At 32.6% G+C, this 16882-nt stretch overlaps 1 protein-coding gene across 2 annotated transcripts; it reads left to right on the top strand.

Moving 5' to 3' along the window:
• The first annotated feature begins 7868 nt into the window (after positions 1 to 7868).
• Positions 7869 to 15241, top strand: LOC149901815 (allergen Tha p 1-like). Of its 2 annotated transcripts, none has more exons than XM_090111224.1 (3): positions 7869 to 7953; positions 14057 to 14240; positions 14982 to 15241. In XM_090111224.1, the coding sequence occupies exons 2-3, from the start codon at positions 14057 to 14059 to the stop codon at positions 15176 to 15178; spliced, it is 381 nt and encodes a 126-aa protein (XP_089967350.1). In that variant the 5' UTR covers positions 7869 to 7953; the 3' UTR covers positions 15179 to 15241. The 2 variants fall into 2 exon arrangements, with proteins under 2 accessions (XP_089967350.1, XP_089967349.1); XM_090111223.1 differs by lacking the exon at positions 7869 to 7953 and adding an exon at positions 13923 to 13975.
• Positions 15242 to 16882: the final 1641 nt, after the last annotated feature.

The following is a 16882-nucleotide window of genomic DNA, read 5'->3' as shown; positions in this document are numbered from 1 at the left end:
ACTTCATACTTCATGCAGTCATGTAGCATATTTACCAGAATAATGCATAAGATTCAGAAAAAATAGTATTTGCCCACGGGTTTATCCGCGGATGAAACCGCGCGGCGCAGCTTCTATCTTCATAATATATTTGTATTTCTTTGTTACAGTTGGAATTCATGGAAAGATTTCAATTTTTCTATTTTCGTCTTGTTGTAAGTTCTGTAGCGATTGAAATTAGAGCGGCGAATCGCGACTACATTCAGGTAGAAAAATTTAATCCTCGTAGCTTTCCAAACCATAAAGCATGAGTGCAGTATACCTACCCTAATTTCACGGTAGGTTTAAATTTATTTAAATATGAGGCCTTTTCTAGTTAAGAGTGATCCCACGGGTTTCGGGAAAGATTTAAAGACCTGGTACAACTTCTTGAAGAAGTTTTTCGAAGTTTTGGTTTTCAGTGACACATTATTATTTATTAACACATAGGTAAGTACCTAAATAAATAGTAGAGTTAAAACTTCTAAAGAACGCGAAAAATTCCAACCTGTTTTGGCAGGGCTACAAATTAAATAAAATTTATTTACCTACCTATTGTACTCAATCCTTTTGATGATTGAATATTCCAGGCACGAATAAAATCCAAATGTAATTAATTTAGCTTTTTGCGCTAAGAAAATGAGTCACAAATTTGAACATTTTAAAGTATATACAAAAAGTTTAATGAATCAACATTAATTTAAAAACTTCTTGAAAAGTACCTAATATATTATGTAGGTACATACATACAGATATATAAAACTGATGTTCGTTATTGCGTGCGTGCGGAAAAGTTTTATACTCTAGTTACACGTCATGTCATTATAAAAAGCGCCTTTTTCAATGACTTCTTAATTCTTATTCTATCTAGGTGAAGTAACTTTATTGATAACAAAATATAATAAGGTTTATATAATTTCTAACAAAACGCTGGCTTGGCTTTAAATTGGGGTTTATATAAAAATTAAAAAATACTATAGCTTTAGATATCATCAATTTAAACCTCAAACGCTATTTCTAACAGACAAAAAAAAATTACATTATCATAAAAAGGAACAGTTTTATGCTAATCCAAATTAAGCAATAGTTAATTGCGTTACAATATTGAAATAATTATAATAAAAAAATCTAGAAATGTAAATAGGTACTAGGACATGCAACTGCAATTAAAATTACTCAGGTCCTAGCCTGCTACCCCGCGACCTTAGAACTTGTTTCTAACTATGAGTCAGTATTGAACATTTGAATAGCTTGTCATGAGGTCAATACTTGTAGGCATTAATCTTCAATTAATCCTGTTTACACCACAGGACTTTCAACAAACTTAAAATGATTCAATACCTAGGTACCTACTTGATCATTTTTTAAGGTTATGGATGTGAAATTTTGAATGTGTGGAAGAAAAGGATTATTACTTCGTGACAATGACCAAATAAAATATTCAGACATACCAGAAACCAATCTACAGGAATAGAGGCAATCTAGCTAGCTTATATATATATATATTATATAGTAAAAATATTTAGTTAGGTCCTTTTCTTTAACCTCCAGTCCTTTCCTTTGTTCTCTCGTCAAACTTTTCCACATCCTATACGTGTTCTATACCTTTTATTTAGGCGGTGGTAGCGCTTTTCATCACCACTATCAACCCACCAGCTCTTTTGCCGACTATGAAAAATTATAAAAAAGCCGCTAGCCATCGTCTGCGTTTCCTACTTTTTAAATGAACTTTGGGAAGGGTTTAATATCGGGAATAAATAAATAATAAATAATTGGTACGGTCTGGAAAGCGAAAGACATGTCGGTAGCATTGTGGTAGCATGCAATGCATTGGCAAACACTGTGGTAGTATTTTAATAAATAAGTATAATATAGGTATTAATTTACACTGATCTTCTATGTCCCTACCCTGGTCCGAGCTGTCACGATTCACGTGTAGAGTTTTTCAGGGAGAGAGCTTCAGATAATTATTATTCCACATTTAGATATACGAAGATAGATTTTTTTTAAAACAGCATAATATTTACATTTTCTACAATAATTTAACTTAGAAATAGTCTCAGGCACGCAAAGTCATAGAAATAGGTTTTTTTAGGGGTATGCGTCTCAGAATCGAAAACATTGAATATTTCGGATTTCATTTCGACACAAAATGCAATTTTCGGTTCGGTGCCGATTATAAAGTGTTCCAAAATTTTCTTCCAAATATCATCAATCATTCAATGTGCAGAATTTGATATGTGTACTGTGATTTTTTTTTATGTTAAATCCAGTAAAAGAGCAGGCGACTCACCTTCTGCAAGGTTGTCGCCGCCCATGAGCGTTCGCAGTGTCAGGGACTCTACAAGCTTTTTGCTGGTTTTTGATAGTACTATTATGAAAATACCTATATCATATCAAATAAATAGTTTATTATAATGGGTTATTATTTGTTAAGTATCATTTTTATTAGATATATTTAAATAAATTTAAATATTCAAAGCGGTTTATAAATACTATTTGTGCCAATTCAATATTGGTATATTTTTGGACTTGGCTAAGGCCTTTGACACCGTGTCCATACCGATACTCCTGAAGAAACTGGAAAGTGCTGGTAATCAAGAGTAATTAGTAATTAATTAGTAATTAATTAGTAATTCTGGTAATCCTTGGTATCAGAGGATTGGCACTACAACTATTAAAAAGTTACCTTACGAACAGAAAGCAGGTTGTCAAAATTGGAAATATAACTAGTTCTGAATGTGCGATTACATATGGTGTTCCCCAGGGTAGCGTACTAGGCCCTACTTTATTTTTAGTGTATATTAATGATCTCTGCAATATATCTCTGTCTAATGGTCGTGTGGTGACTTTCGCTGACGATACGGCCCTCGTTTTTAGTGGCAGTGACTGGACGAAAGCTAAACAATCAGCTGAAACTGGCCTTTCAAGAGTTATGGCATGGCTGAATAAAAATGTTCTAACATTAAACTTAGAAAAAACCAAATTTATAACGTTTTCCTTATACAAGTCTTCTCAGCCAAAGGATCTCACCATCACAGCACATACGTGTAACACCTCCGAAAACATAGCATGTACATGCAGACAATTAACACGCACTGTCACTATTAAATACCTAGGTGTACATTTGGACAATCAGCTCAACTGGAAGCACCATATTCAACTAATGTCGTCTCGTATTCGTAAACTTATGATCGTATTTAAAAAGCTGCGCTCAATTGCTGATCAAGATGTTTTAAAAAAAGTTTACTATGCGATATACCAATCGGTACTTTCTTATTGCATTCAATCGTGGGGTGGGGCAACTAAAACACAAATGCTGAAAGTCGAAAGAGCACAGAGAGCTGTATTGAAGGTAATGATGTCAAAACCTATATATTATCCCACTTCAACTCTTTATAACGAGTGCAAAGTTCTCTCCATCAGGAAGCTTTATATTTTGAACTGTCTTGTTGCCACTCACTCGCAGACGAACTGGAAGGAATTGAAAATTGTAAAGAGGCGCAAGGACAGAGTTCTTAACTTGCCGTTTGTACACACCGCAGCTGCTAAACGTTTCCACGGTTACTTAGGTCCACTTCTTTACAACAAATTCAATAAAATCTTAAACATTCGCAATTTGACAATATATGATCTGAAAAACAAACTAACAAACTTATTACTTACCTTCTCTTACGGGGAGACTGAAGAAATTCTGAAAGCGCAACTATAACACTTTAAAATAACCATATAATTATCTAAATTTTATAATTAATTAATTGTTAGTTTTATAATTAAACGCCAATTTAATCACACACATATGCATACACACACACATACACACACATACACACGCGAAGACACACACATTCACATACTCGCTCTCACACTCGACTACTGATACACACACTTTGCATGCCTATTTTGTTTTCCTTTTTTAAATTTTTTGTGTTTTTGTACATTTTCTCAATAATTAATAATGTAATAATTTAATTGATACACACACTTTGCATGCCTATTTTGTTTTCCTTTTTTAAATTTTTTTGTGTTTTTGTACATTTTCTCAATAATTAATAATGTAATAATTTAATTTTGCATAGTACAATACTATATGGCTAAGACTAATGTGGAAGGCGTCGGTCGTCTCTAGCACAGGTTTATACCTAGTTGAGGCGATCGTCGAGTTTGTATAATTTATGTCAATGTATTGTTACTCAATAAATGATTTTTATTTTTATTTATTTATTTATTTATTTAAAATATGCCTGCTTTTTATTAAGAGTTAACTCGATAGATGTAGTACTGGCCTGTAATAATTCTATAGGAAAAATAAATTTATTTGGTAATTTTAAATGCACATGCATATAAAAGCACTTTTTTACACTCTATACTTTCAGTCTGATCTTGTTACGTCTATTTGTAGCTGTTTTGCTTGTTTAGTGAACAAACATCGTTATTAGGGTACCTACTTTTCCAAAAGAGATGTGCTATGCAGCTATGCATCGAAAATGTAATAGCTATGTTATGAAACTGTGACCGTTTCTACTGATACTAAGCTAAGTGACGGTGCAAGTAAGATGTGCAATGAAGATGCGCCAGTCGCCGCCGTAAAGAATAAGCTGTGTGAGGAAGATGCGTAGATCGAGTGATAAGTAGGCTCGGCAGCTTTTACCTCAGACAATCAACAACAACTGAAAATCGCACAATAGTTTCTGTCAATCGTCTGTTTCGTATATTACAACTAGCAAATATTAATCAGCCATCGACAGTGCAGCCTCTGTTGAGCAACTGAAAGACTAAAAACGCATTGGTCGCTAATGTAATGTCAATGACTGCAATCTGTTAAATATGCGACACCCCTCATGCAAGTCTCATGCTTGTTGTTGACTTGATGCTGGTTGTGTTATGCGACGGCGACGCAACAGCTAACATAATATTATGATTTTTTTTTACTTTTCGCGACAAGTCTAGCACGTATTCTTCTATATAAAAACTAGCGGTCCGCCCCGGCTTCGCCCGTGGTACATATGAAAAATAGATGTTGGCCGATTGTCAGACTTACCCGATATGCACAGAAAATTTCATGAGAATCGGTCCACCCGTTTCGGAGGAGTATGCAGACTAATATTGTGACACGAGAATTTTATATATGTTATAGTCAAAGTCCGATACACAGTCTCTTCGCGGAAGGACTGGTTTATCCTAGGTTTGGCCAAAGCCATCAGTCAATCCCCGAAATACATTTCAATTTCGCCCTTTGCCTGAAGTATTTTTAGTCAAACCCAGGAGCTCCTAATTTTTCAGTCAAACGTCGAAAGTAAATTATTCTGTTTCGGTTTTGGCCTAGTCAATCCTAGAAGCGACTGCAATTCTTCTAAATTATTAAAACAATTAACATTAATGCCTCACTATGTCAGAAAAATGATTAATTTGTCACTTTAATTACCTAAGAAATTATTAAAACAATTAACATTAAAGTTAATGCCTCACCATGTCAGAAAAATGATTAATTTTTCATTTTAATTACTTAAGAAATTATTAAAACAATAAACATCAAAATTTTAAAATGGTATTTTTTTATACTTAATCTTATACAAACTAACCTCCGTATATTCCAAAGCATTTATTTATTTATTTTATACTTTATTGCACATCGTACAAAAGGCGGGCCTAATGCCACACGGCATTCTCTCAAAGCATCTCAAATATAAAAGTGAAAATCACGTAAGCTGAACAATCAGGTGTCAGAACTGGCAGAGTTAAGCGGTTCTTAAGACTTGAAAGCTACTTAAATGATAAAATGCTTCCAAATATACGAAGATAAGACACTTCATACCTATATCGGAGTTTGACTCGTCAAACCCCGATTTAATAAAATTGTGTTTTGACGTTTGCCTGACCAAATTAGTCTCTCCCAGGTTTGACGAAAATTGTTTAGTCAAAGGCCGAAAATTTACATTTGTTTGGGCTTTGACTAAGTCATTCAGTCTGACCTGAGGATTGACCAGTCCAACCTAGGAGCGCCGGAGCTTCGGAGTTTGCCTATAACATATATAAGATATTGTTCAGTTGAATCCGTTTTCACCAGTGCTACGCTATAAGCATTAATTAATATGATTGGTCATCAATGTGTGATCACATCTCTGGTGGAAAACACCCTTGGTAAGACCACATGATAAGAATATGTGAAACTAAATATACTTAGGTAGGTAATAAAATATATGAGTATTTGTCAGATTTACTAAAATAATGACAGTGCGTTTTTATACGTGTATCAAAAAAAGGTTAATCCACGTCATTCAATTCATACACCGAGACGTCATTACCTTGACTATGGGAGAACAATATAATTTTATCTTCAACTAAATATGTTTAGAACAAATATCATATTCAATGGTCTAGTGCACATTACTAAAACAAAGTTTGAATAGACTTTATACACCTACTAGACTGTTATAAAAAATAGTAAAGATTTCTTAGCCTTAATTAACTTCAGGATTTTCCCTCCATCTTTTATGCAAAAAAAATATATAAAAATAGAACGGAAGTCTAGAAAACATGCGTCATGATTTAATAGTGTTTTGTCTCCATTTTTGCGTCATTATGGTTGAAAACCATAAATAGTAATTACCTACTACTATACGTGAATTCACATTATGAGTTCGTTTGACCACATTTTGGCGGCGGCGTCATCACGATTCTGATTGCTAATGTATAGGGCACATAAAAAACAAGATTCGACGTTTGGTGTAAACTGTCCAATGACCTCAAACGTATAAAAAATATATAATATATATGTATATTAAGTTCCTCTTGGTCACTTAAAGCGTCACTCTATGATTGCTGAGTTAAAATACAGAAAACAATAGTAATCTGCAATAACGTTAGCACATAAATTTATCTAACCATTTAATTGCCCATTGATGATTTAGAATAATTTTTTGGGATCACTATTCGGAACCTGGTTGGCAATAAATGAAACATCTCTGTACATGTTATTCAGCCCCATATTAAATAATATAATCTCTAGAATCTAACAATCATATCCTTATATGCTACTATTTCAAGAAACATTTTTAAAAGACAATAAATTAAGCAGGGACCTTAGTCCTATTAACATAATGTGCTAAAAAATTGTCATTTAGCTGTGCGCCTGACCCTGACCTACGATAATTTTGTCATAACACTAATAGCTAACTAATGTTGACTAGACCATAATATCATCAAATAGACCTCATGCTACATGCACATTATAAAGGCATAGGAATTCGATTTCCTCCTGACTGTTTTCTAAGTAGGTATCACGATTAGATACTATAACCACATTGATCGAATAGTTGTCCTTGTGTTGTATGGGAGGAACTCATTAATATTTTCCTGCCTATAAATTAACATCAGATAAGGTTATATTTTCTATCTGAGAGGTTATTTATCATTCCGTACCACAGATCGCAAGACACTTGAATCGACAACAAGCTCATATGCTCACGCGTGTACCATTTCCATCCGATGCAATCTTTGCGGACTATTTTTAAATAAATTAATATTAATTATTGTACAACTCTTAAGTAGAAACAAATGTTTATCCATGAATATACGTAACAGAATAAATAGCTGGAAAAAACAAAGGCTCACACGACCTTTAAGCATCGGTGGCAACTAGATCTTATTAAGCGCTACACATCACATCGAAGGCCAATATGCCCATTATATTGTCCACTTGCATTTATTTTGCATTAGATACAATTAATTAATTACAGACCCTCTTTGAAGAACAATGGATTAGTAATTTGTTCCTCGTGTTATTAAAAGGTATGCTCCTTTTTAGGTTGGACCCTGTACACCTGCTTCGGATGTACAATTTAGTTTGTAATGTACGAAGCATAGGCTAGAATTGTGCCCTTTGGGTGCCTTTAGTTCATGATTTGAAGATATTTTTCAGTGAACTCTTTTACAGTAAGTTACCAAAAATAATTAATAAAATTTTAAAATTTATAAAATTTACCAGAATTATTTTGAATCCGTAATACACGAGGCAATTGTACAATAGCACTTGATTTCAGTAGATACATATAATAACCATATAACCTTTTTTTAGACTTTCAAAAAACTAATGTATCTTTTAATTAGCGGGAGTTTTGGATGTTCGTATAAATTAGATTTTTTTAGATTAGATTTAGATTTAACCTCTCAGAATTACATATTGCGAATATAATTGTATGATGTATCGTATTTTTTTTATCTAAAACCTATTAATAGAATAAGTAAATTTAATTATTCTAGCAATTACATGGCCAATGGAAGTTTTACACTATGAGGTAATTCCCACTTGTCATACGTTTGAAAATAAAGGTCTTTCATTAACTATAATGGGAAAACTTGAGAATTTTACACATGGATTTAATTAAATTGTTTACCGGTCTTGTTTGGTAAACAACGAGTTTATGTTGTCATGGTTATCGGAGAATTTTATTTGTACCTTTATATTTTATGATTATCTTATACATAACTACCTTTCCACCCGCGGCTTCGCCCGCTTTGTCTAAAACCTAATAAATTATATACTAAAACCTTCCTCTTGAATCACTCTATCTATGTATTACAAAAAACCGCATCAAAATCCGTTGCGTAGTTTTAAAGATTTAAGCATACATAGGGACATAAGGACACAAAAGCGACTTTGTTTTATATTATGTAGTGATATTATTTTCTCGTTCCTGTCTACGTTTTCTTTCATATTAGTAGCGTTAGCTACAATAAGTATATAACTAAGTATTCTGTGACATAAGGTAAAAAAACCTACGTGAAGAAGATCTAAGCAATGATGAAAACTAAATTGCTTGAATATAGGTGTACTAAAAAAAAAAATAATTTATGCTCGCTAGATTTTCCTCTTTAGCTATAAAAATGAGGCCAAAGTATATCACATATGGGCTGTTATTTTATCCTTATACTTATTGTATTAATTTATTAAATGGCCGTTTGTTAAAAGTAAGATACTGTTCTACATTGAAGAAAATTAGTACAGTTTATTATTTATTTAATTTTCATTCAATACATCTCCTTGTACGTATTTGTTCTAACGATCACTTTATTTCATTACGAAACCACCACCATGAAATTGTTAAATTTATATTTTGGTCAAAACATCGATCAACTTCATTATGAAAAATTATGCCTTTAGATAATACTAGCTTTCCACCAGCTTCGCCCGCGTTTGCAAAGAAAAACTGCGTATCCCCCGTTATCGTGGGATTACCGGAATAAAACCTAGCCTATGTGTTAATCCAAGTTACCCTCTATATGTGTGCTAAATTTCATTTAAATCAGTCCAGTGATTTATGCGTAAAAACCATACATACATTATTACAAACCTTACATTACTCTTTATAATATTAGTATAGATATTATGTTATTTCAATGATGATAAGACATTTTATGCATGCTGGATGGTTGCAATTATAAAATAAAATATTCAGTGAATTTATCTAGAAGATAAAACTGGTGACGAAATGCTAGAGCCTTAATTCAGGGAGCCATCAAAGGGCACACAAATCTTTCATCATTATTAATTATTTTAAAAGCTTCTCAACTCGTAGCTTATAAATCGTTAGTTATTATATAGTACCTATTATACATATATGCGAAAGTTAATTTGTTTGTTTTTATTTCTTTCTTTCACGTCGCAACGGAGTGCTTTTATGATATTATAATTTTTGTATCTGGAGGTAGGCTGTTAAAGAATGACAAGGGCTTTTTTACTGCGGTGAAACATCTTATTCCGATGGGAATTATATTTATGCCGCGGGCGCATTCACAGGCGGCTAGTTTGTTTGTTTGAACGCCCTTATCTCAGGAACTACTGGTCCGATTTGATCGATAGCCCATTTATCAAAGAAGGCTATAGGCTATCACCACACTACCACGCTAATACCAACAGGAGCGGAGCGAGAAGCGGTAAAACCCCGAGACACAGCTAGTGTATAGACCTTCTAGTCTTAGGTAGTCAAATTGTAACCTTACTAGATATAGCAAGGTCAGCCTATACATTTTTAATTATTTTGAATTATCATATACATACCTAATTGATACGCGGTAGTTCCTTTTAAATTTTTATATATGATAATGTCGTAATTTAACATTAAAATTTACAATTTTTATGGTAAGGAAAATACGTCGAACAAATAAATATTTAGGGTAATTTTTACCCGTTCAAGTGTAGATAGTAATACATAGCAGTAATCCATATTAAATTGAATTTATTATAACATGCTACCTATTTAATTACGCTAATAATTATAAGTTTACGTTGAAATGTTATCTATAAGATCATAGGTTACGGTTTAAGTGACAATTTATGTATTGTAAATTACGATAAAATTGCATTAGGTATATGTATTTGAATTTTTACTTGAAGTATCTATCTTTCATTTATTTTTTACATAGGTTTCCGTCCGCGGCTTCGCCCGCATAGTCAAAGAAAAACCCGCATAGTTCCCGTTCCCATTTTCCCGGGTTAAAAAGTAGCCTATGTCCTTTCTCGGGTATCAAAATACCTCCATACCAAATTTCATGAAAATTGGTTCAGTAGTTTAGGCGTGATTGAGTAACAGACAGACAGACAGAGTTACTTTCGCATTTATAATATTATATTTTTTTTTTTTGCATAGATACTGTAAAAATATCCATTTAGAGCTTTTTTTTAAAGTTAAATGTTTAAAAGTACAAGTAGAAACAAATCGGCTTTACTTGGTAATTTTTATTTTTATTAATAGAACCTAATGTAGATTAAAATATGAAATGACCTCCAGGTCAAAATACCTTCCAAGGTATTTTACATTGTTAATTAATTTTAAGACTATCTTTTCCGATCGCGATAATACGCGCAAATACATATAGAAAATTATACATATGAATAACCAGGCAACTCCGAGGTTATTCCACGTTATTCCATGGAGATGCCTGCACTGCGCCTTACTACAATATACAATCTTTGTTCCAGTGATCTATAATGAAATAGAGAACACACTTATTAGCTCCACATAGATATATGTACATATTATATAAGCCATATAATTACTTTAATTTGCACATAATTGGAACAACAGCCTTAAAATTTTTACGGCAGGGTTAACGGTATGGGTAATATTTTTTGAGCAGAGCTTTATTGTGTGTTTGAGCAGAGCGTTTTAAATTATTATTATTCAATGTACAGTATGCTTAGGCAAAGCCTCCCATGGTAACTCATAGAATTAACATTCTTTTCGTTTATTATGTTGCTACCACAAAAGATATCTATGCTATTTTTCCGTAAGAATAAGTATGTTGCAAATGTAAGTTTTTCTTCTAGGTATACGACTACTCGTCTAACAAATATCTACTTAATGAGTGGTATCATATATTATACTGAACTTCAAAATTTTCCAAAACCACCTACGTCAGTATGAGCATTTCAAGGTTCTAATCAAAACAAAACAAAGTAATTGTTACCGCTTGTTTGTAAACTTGCATAATAATTTATGTATCAAAACAAAAACCTTTGTAAAACCTTAATAAGATAGATAGATAGATAGATAATTCTTTATTGCACACACACAAGATTTACAATAAACACAGAGAAAGACAAATAGATGCAAGTATGTACAAATGGCGGCCTTATCGCTAGGCAGCGATCTCTTCCAGACTACCATTAACATTAACAGGAAAACACATTTAAAGGAGGTGGGTGAGCAAAAATTATTGCGTTGGGAAAAATAAATTTTATCACGTATAATTACATAAAGCATGCATAATATAAAATAAGAATATAATAAATACGATAATACATATTATATACCTAAAATAAATAATAATGAATAACTTAATACAGCGTAAGAGGAGAAAAGAAAGAATAGGACAACAGCAATGAAATGGAGAAAGGATCAAGAGAGTGATAGATAGTGTGCCTTGAGGAGATTTTTGAAACTGCCCAAAGTTTGAGCTTGTCGAACTACTAGAGGGAGTTCGTTCCATAGCTTAACAGCGCGAACTGCAAAAGAATTGCTATAGAATTTGCTGTTCGCGACTGGGACACGTAAAAGCAGAATAAAAGGAGATTCAAAATATAACTTTTTAGTACTTACGTAAATTGACCCATAATATTATAATTTTTAAGGAGCTTGTACATTGTCCTATGTAGGTATCTTGAGTTTAGTCCGGGATACATCGCCCATTTTTGCAAGTGATTACTATCAAGCTAATTTTTCGTGAGTAGCTTTATTTTGATGAGATGCCCAATAATTTCATGTACGAAACTCTCGATTGTGGTAGCTTACAGAGGTAACAAGGATAAAAATGTTTGATTTGACGGTTCTCAAATATTTATTACGCAATTTGTAGGACAATATGTCTGTTGAATTATATAAGTATTAAATAAGTGAAAATAAAAAAAATCAGCTTGTTAGTAATCATTTATGATGACTTCGTTATCGATACACATTGGAAAGGGGGACTCTTTGATAAAACCATAGATTTTGTAGGACAAATATTTTTTCGAATAATTTAGATAATTATCTTGAGATTGAACAAAAAAAAACATTCACTTAGTAATTAATATTTAAGAACCATCAAATCAAAATATTTTATCCTTGTTTCCTCTGGTCGCTACCACAATCGAGAGTTTCATACATGAAATTATTGGGCATCTCATCAAAATAAAGCTACTCACGAAAAATTAGCTTGATAGTAATCACTTGCAAAAATGGGCGATGTATCCCGGACTAGTTTCCCTAAATCTGCTGAAAACGCGTTTTCACTTTTCATCTAGATTTTTTTTCGTTTTTTTTATACGTAGACGTTTAGTAGGTGGACGTTTGACCCCACCTGAAAAGTGGTGACGATTTCAGGCCTGAAGAATTTCTTTCTCTATTTCTTTCTTTCTTTCTATTTAATTCCTCAAGAAAAATAAACATTTATTTCAGATTTTTAAACAAAATTTTCATTTAATATTTACGAAAGAACAATGCATAGCGTGCAAAAAAATTGTGGTTATTTGTGCAAAAGAAAGTTTCACGAGTGCTTAAAAATAAATTATGTAAAATAATGTGAAAGGTCAAAATGTAATCTGAAAGATGGTAAGTAGTTAAATTTCATACAAACATTTACACTTTAATAGTTTATATAATAATTTTTGAAGACAACAGACTCTTTTTCAAAGAAAGGTCCTATTTGTTCTGAGAAAACAAATACCCAAAACTTTCTTTTTTATGATAATAGATTCTTCTGAGCCCGGGAGAGACAAATTTAATATTGTTATCAATCAACTCCTATTATAATTATATGACGTTATCTAGGTATCCATAGGTATGTACAATTAAACAGTAACCAGGCCGTTCCTGTGCATTAAATAATTTTTAAAAGACTGCTTGACAAAAAATCTAAGACGGCGACGACCAGACGATAATATTAAAATAAAATATGACTTTGTTGTGATAAAAAAGCATGCGGTTCTATCCTAAAATCATGCAGTTTCACGTATAATACAACAATATTTTACAATACATTAATAATTTACTTAATACTTCTTGTCTCAAAGCTTGGCATAAAAGTTTTCCATCCATAAAAGTTTTCTTTGCTGTTATTCAAAACAAATTAGCTCTACTCTACTTAAATAAAATATATAAAGACGAGTGACAGTTATCATCACGACAATCAAATAGAAACCAATTATCGATGACAATAACACACCGAGATTAACATATTTCTATTGAACTAAACACTGTCGTCTGTAATCGTGGATTTATTTGAATAATTCCTGAGAAATACGATAATTGTAACGCCATGTATTAGTGCGAGTTTTTATGCATCAGCTAGCTAATGGAATAATGTTCTGAGGAACAAATTAGATGGTTTAAGCTTCACGCTAACTACTATAAATACTGCGTTACAACGTTAGCAACATAAGTCACAATTGTGTCGTACAATTAGAACCACTGTAATGGTAGGTTTGAAATATTTAAAAATATAAATTTAAATGTATTGTGTTTCACAATAAAGAGTGTGTGATTCGTGATATTTTCAGATGGCTGGGAAACTCTTTGTATTATGCTGTCTGCTGGTAGCGGTTTACGCCGACGAAAAGTACACGGACAAATATGATAACATCAACTTGCAAGAAATCCTGGATAACAAGAGGTTGCTGGTGGCTTACAGTAACTGCCTCTTGGACAAGGGCAAGTGCAGTCCTGAGGGAAAGGAATTGAAAGGTAAGCCTACATTCTCACCTTTTAAACAATGGTCACATTTTACAACAATTTTGGAAATAATTCCAGAGTTCTGAATGCCAAGGACTGATTAAAAATGAAAGAATGAAATAAATTTGACAGAATGAAATAAATTTTTTAATATATTAAGAAGAAGCACGGAGCATCTATGTTTATGATAATATTTATATTTTTTTATTATACCATTTTTATTTAAAAAAAAGTAATAAGAAAAAACAAAACCGACCTTTTCAAAATAAATAAACAATACTTTTAAAAATATCTACAAAAAATTAAAACTCAATGTTCAAGTTAAATATAATATAGCCTTTTAGGGCCGATTTTTCAATGCTTGGATAAAACTTATCCGTCCAATAAAGTATTACACGATAATATTAAAATGTCACGTAAACTGTCAAACACGTTCAATTAGAATACGTTTTTTAAATGGTAGTTTTATACATTATTCGACGAATAAGTTTTATCCAAGCATTGAAAAATCCATTCATTACAATACGGTATGCATTATTTAATTATTTTTTTCCATTCCTCTGTTTATTCCATAACCACAAAATAATAAAACATTACCTTATATCCTTCATTTATAAAATATTAGATATTCTTCATCTACGAACCACTGTCTCATAAACTGAGAAGCGGTTATGAAATGCATAGTAATTATCACCTTATACCCTATGATTTAACCTCATAGCAAGACGTATAATTTCATTCATAATCTTACAGATCACATCCAAGACGCTCTGGAGACGGGATGCTCTAAATGTACTGAGACCCAGGAAAAAGGCAGCTACACCATGATCGAGCACTTGATCAACAAGGAGAAGGAAATCTGGAACGAGCTGACCGCCAAATACGATCCTGAGGGCAAATACAAGAAGAAGTACGAGGAACGTGCCCAGGCTAAAGGTCTCAAGCTGTAAATGTAAATTTGTCTCGGATCTTGGATTTTTTGTTTACTTTTCTAATAAATGGTTAGAAATATATTTTCTCGTTTAAATTTCATCCTTGGAAATTTTGAAACAATAATTTGTTGGCTTTGGTTTTATGAATTAGTTAAAAGTTTATAAATAACTTTAATTATAATGCAAGCTAAGTCTTTGTTATAATTAGAATCTTGATTATATTATTCAATTGATAACATACTTTTATTTTAAACAATCATGGTTTTAATTGGATGCAATACAAAAAATATACCTAATACATAATATGTATTACATAGTATTAAGTATATTATAATAATTAATTATAATTATTACTATTGAAATAAAAAGAAATCTTAATATACATATATAAATCTCGTGTCACAATGTTTTTCCTCAATGGACTCCGAAACCACTTAACCGATTATAATAAAATTCGCACACCATGTGCAATTCGATCCAACTTGAGAGATAGGATAGGTTTTATCCCGGAAATCCCACGGGAAAGGGAACTATGCGGGGTTTTCTGTGAAAATGCGGGTGAAGCCGCAGGCGGAAAGCTAGTAATAATATAAATAGTAATACATACATAATTTAACCCGGAATTTTCCTCTTGTTTTTGTTGACTGTAAAGTAATATGTAATTATAATCACTCCTCATTTTTTAAACAGAAAACACAAGTAGCTGAAAATCTACGCATAGATTAGAAACATAATTCATTTTTTGTAACTTTAATGTAATTAAATTTACCATTGCGTGACTTAAACCCTGTTAAAAAAATAACATCGTAATATTACAAAAACAGTTAATGGTGGCTCAGTGGTGTGGACCTCGGACTTCAGTTGAGTCGGGATTCGAGAAAAGTAGATCTGATGAAAAGTTACAACATTAATGTTTCAAGTTTTGATTTAATGCGACTGATTAACACGTTCGCTGCGAAACAGGGCTTGAAACACCCTGTCCGTGTCTCGTCGTTATAGCGGTAGGAAAAAACTTAAACTTCTCTGTCGTGCGGGAGGCATAACTGCCATCTGGTTCAGTGTAGGAAAGTGATATCTATATATCTGAGATGTGCTATTGATTCCTAGTTCAATGGTATACCGACCTTAATACTGGGTTTCTTAGACCTCGTGCCGCACTGAACAAATAAAAATTCTAACACAGTGCGGAACGAGGTTGCGAACACCTCGTACCACCGCGCACCTCGTACCGCACCCTAAGCTAGCTTCACGCGGTTAGTGTTGTGCAACGCATTCGAGACTATTTGTGGAAAAACTTATTAAAGCTTTTACAAAGAAGGACTTGAATGTGGATACAGGTACCTAATTTTCAAACTACTCGTTATAATAAATAATCGTTAATAGAAACGTGAATGTGACATGTTGAGTAACTTTCTTCAAATAGGTTGATAATCATGATTACTATTAGTGTGTTTGTTCATTGAATCAACTAGCGGCAAACCCAAAACACCCGGCAATCGGTGTATGGCTCATCAAAATTTAACTCTTGCCCAAGTCAACAAGCCAACAAACAAGGCACATCATCTCTTAAAGGGATCAAAGAAGAGGAGATGTGTAGGATGTTACGAAAAACTCCGCATCTTCTTAACAAGTCGTGAGGCCGACAAAAAAAGTAAAGGAAATTCTCACAGAATGCACTGGTTGCAAACAATATTCTGCAGGTTTGGCCTGTTTTAATAAAAA

Source organism: Colias eurytheme, chromosome 16, assembly GCF_061535395.1.
Source record: "Colias eurytheme isolate Ceu_HAF_F1 chromosome 16, ilColEury1 Martin Lab GWU primary, whole genome shotgun sequence".
Lineage (NCBI taxonomy): Eukaryota > Metazoa > Arthropoda > Insecta > Lepidoptera > Pieridae > Colias > Colias eurytheme.
Note: the sequence above shows the minus strand (reverse complement) of the source record. Positions and strands in the feature narration are given on the sequence as shown.

Excerpts from the sequence above, each read along its gene's own strand:
- LOC149901815 (XM_090111223.1), top strand. Across the intron at positions 14,241-14,981 it reads TGAGGGAAAGGAATTGAAAG|ATCACATCCAAGACGCTCTG; the intron begins GTAAGCCTACAT and ends ATAATCTTACAG.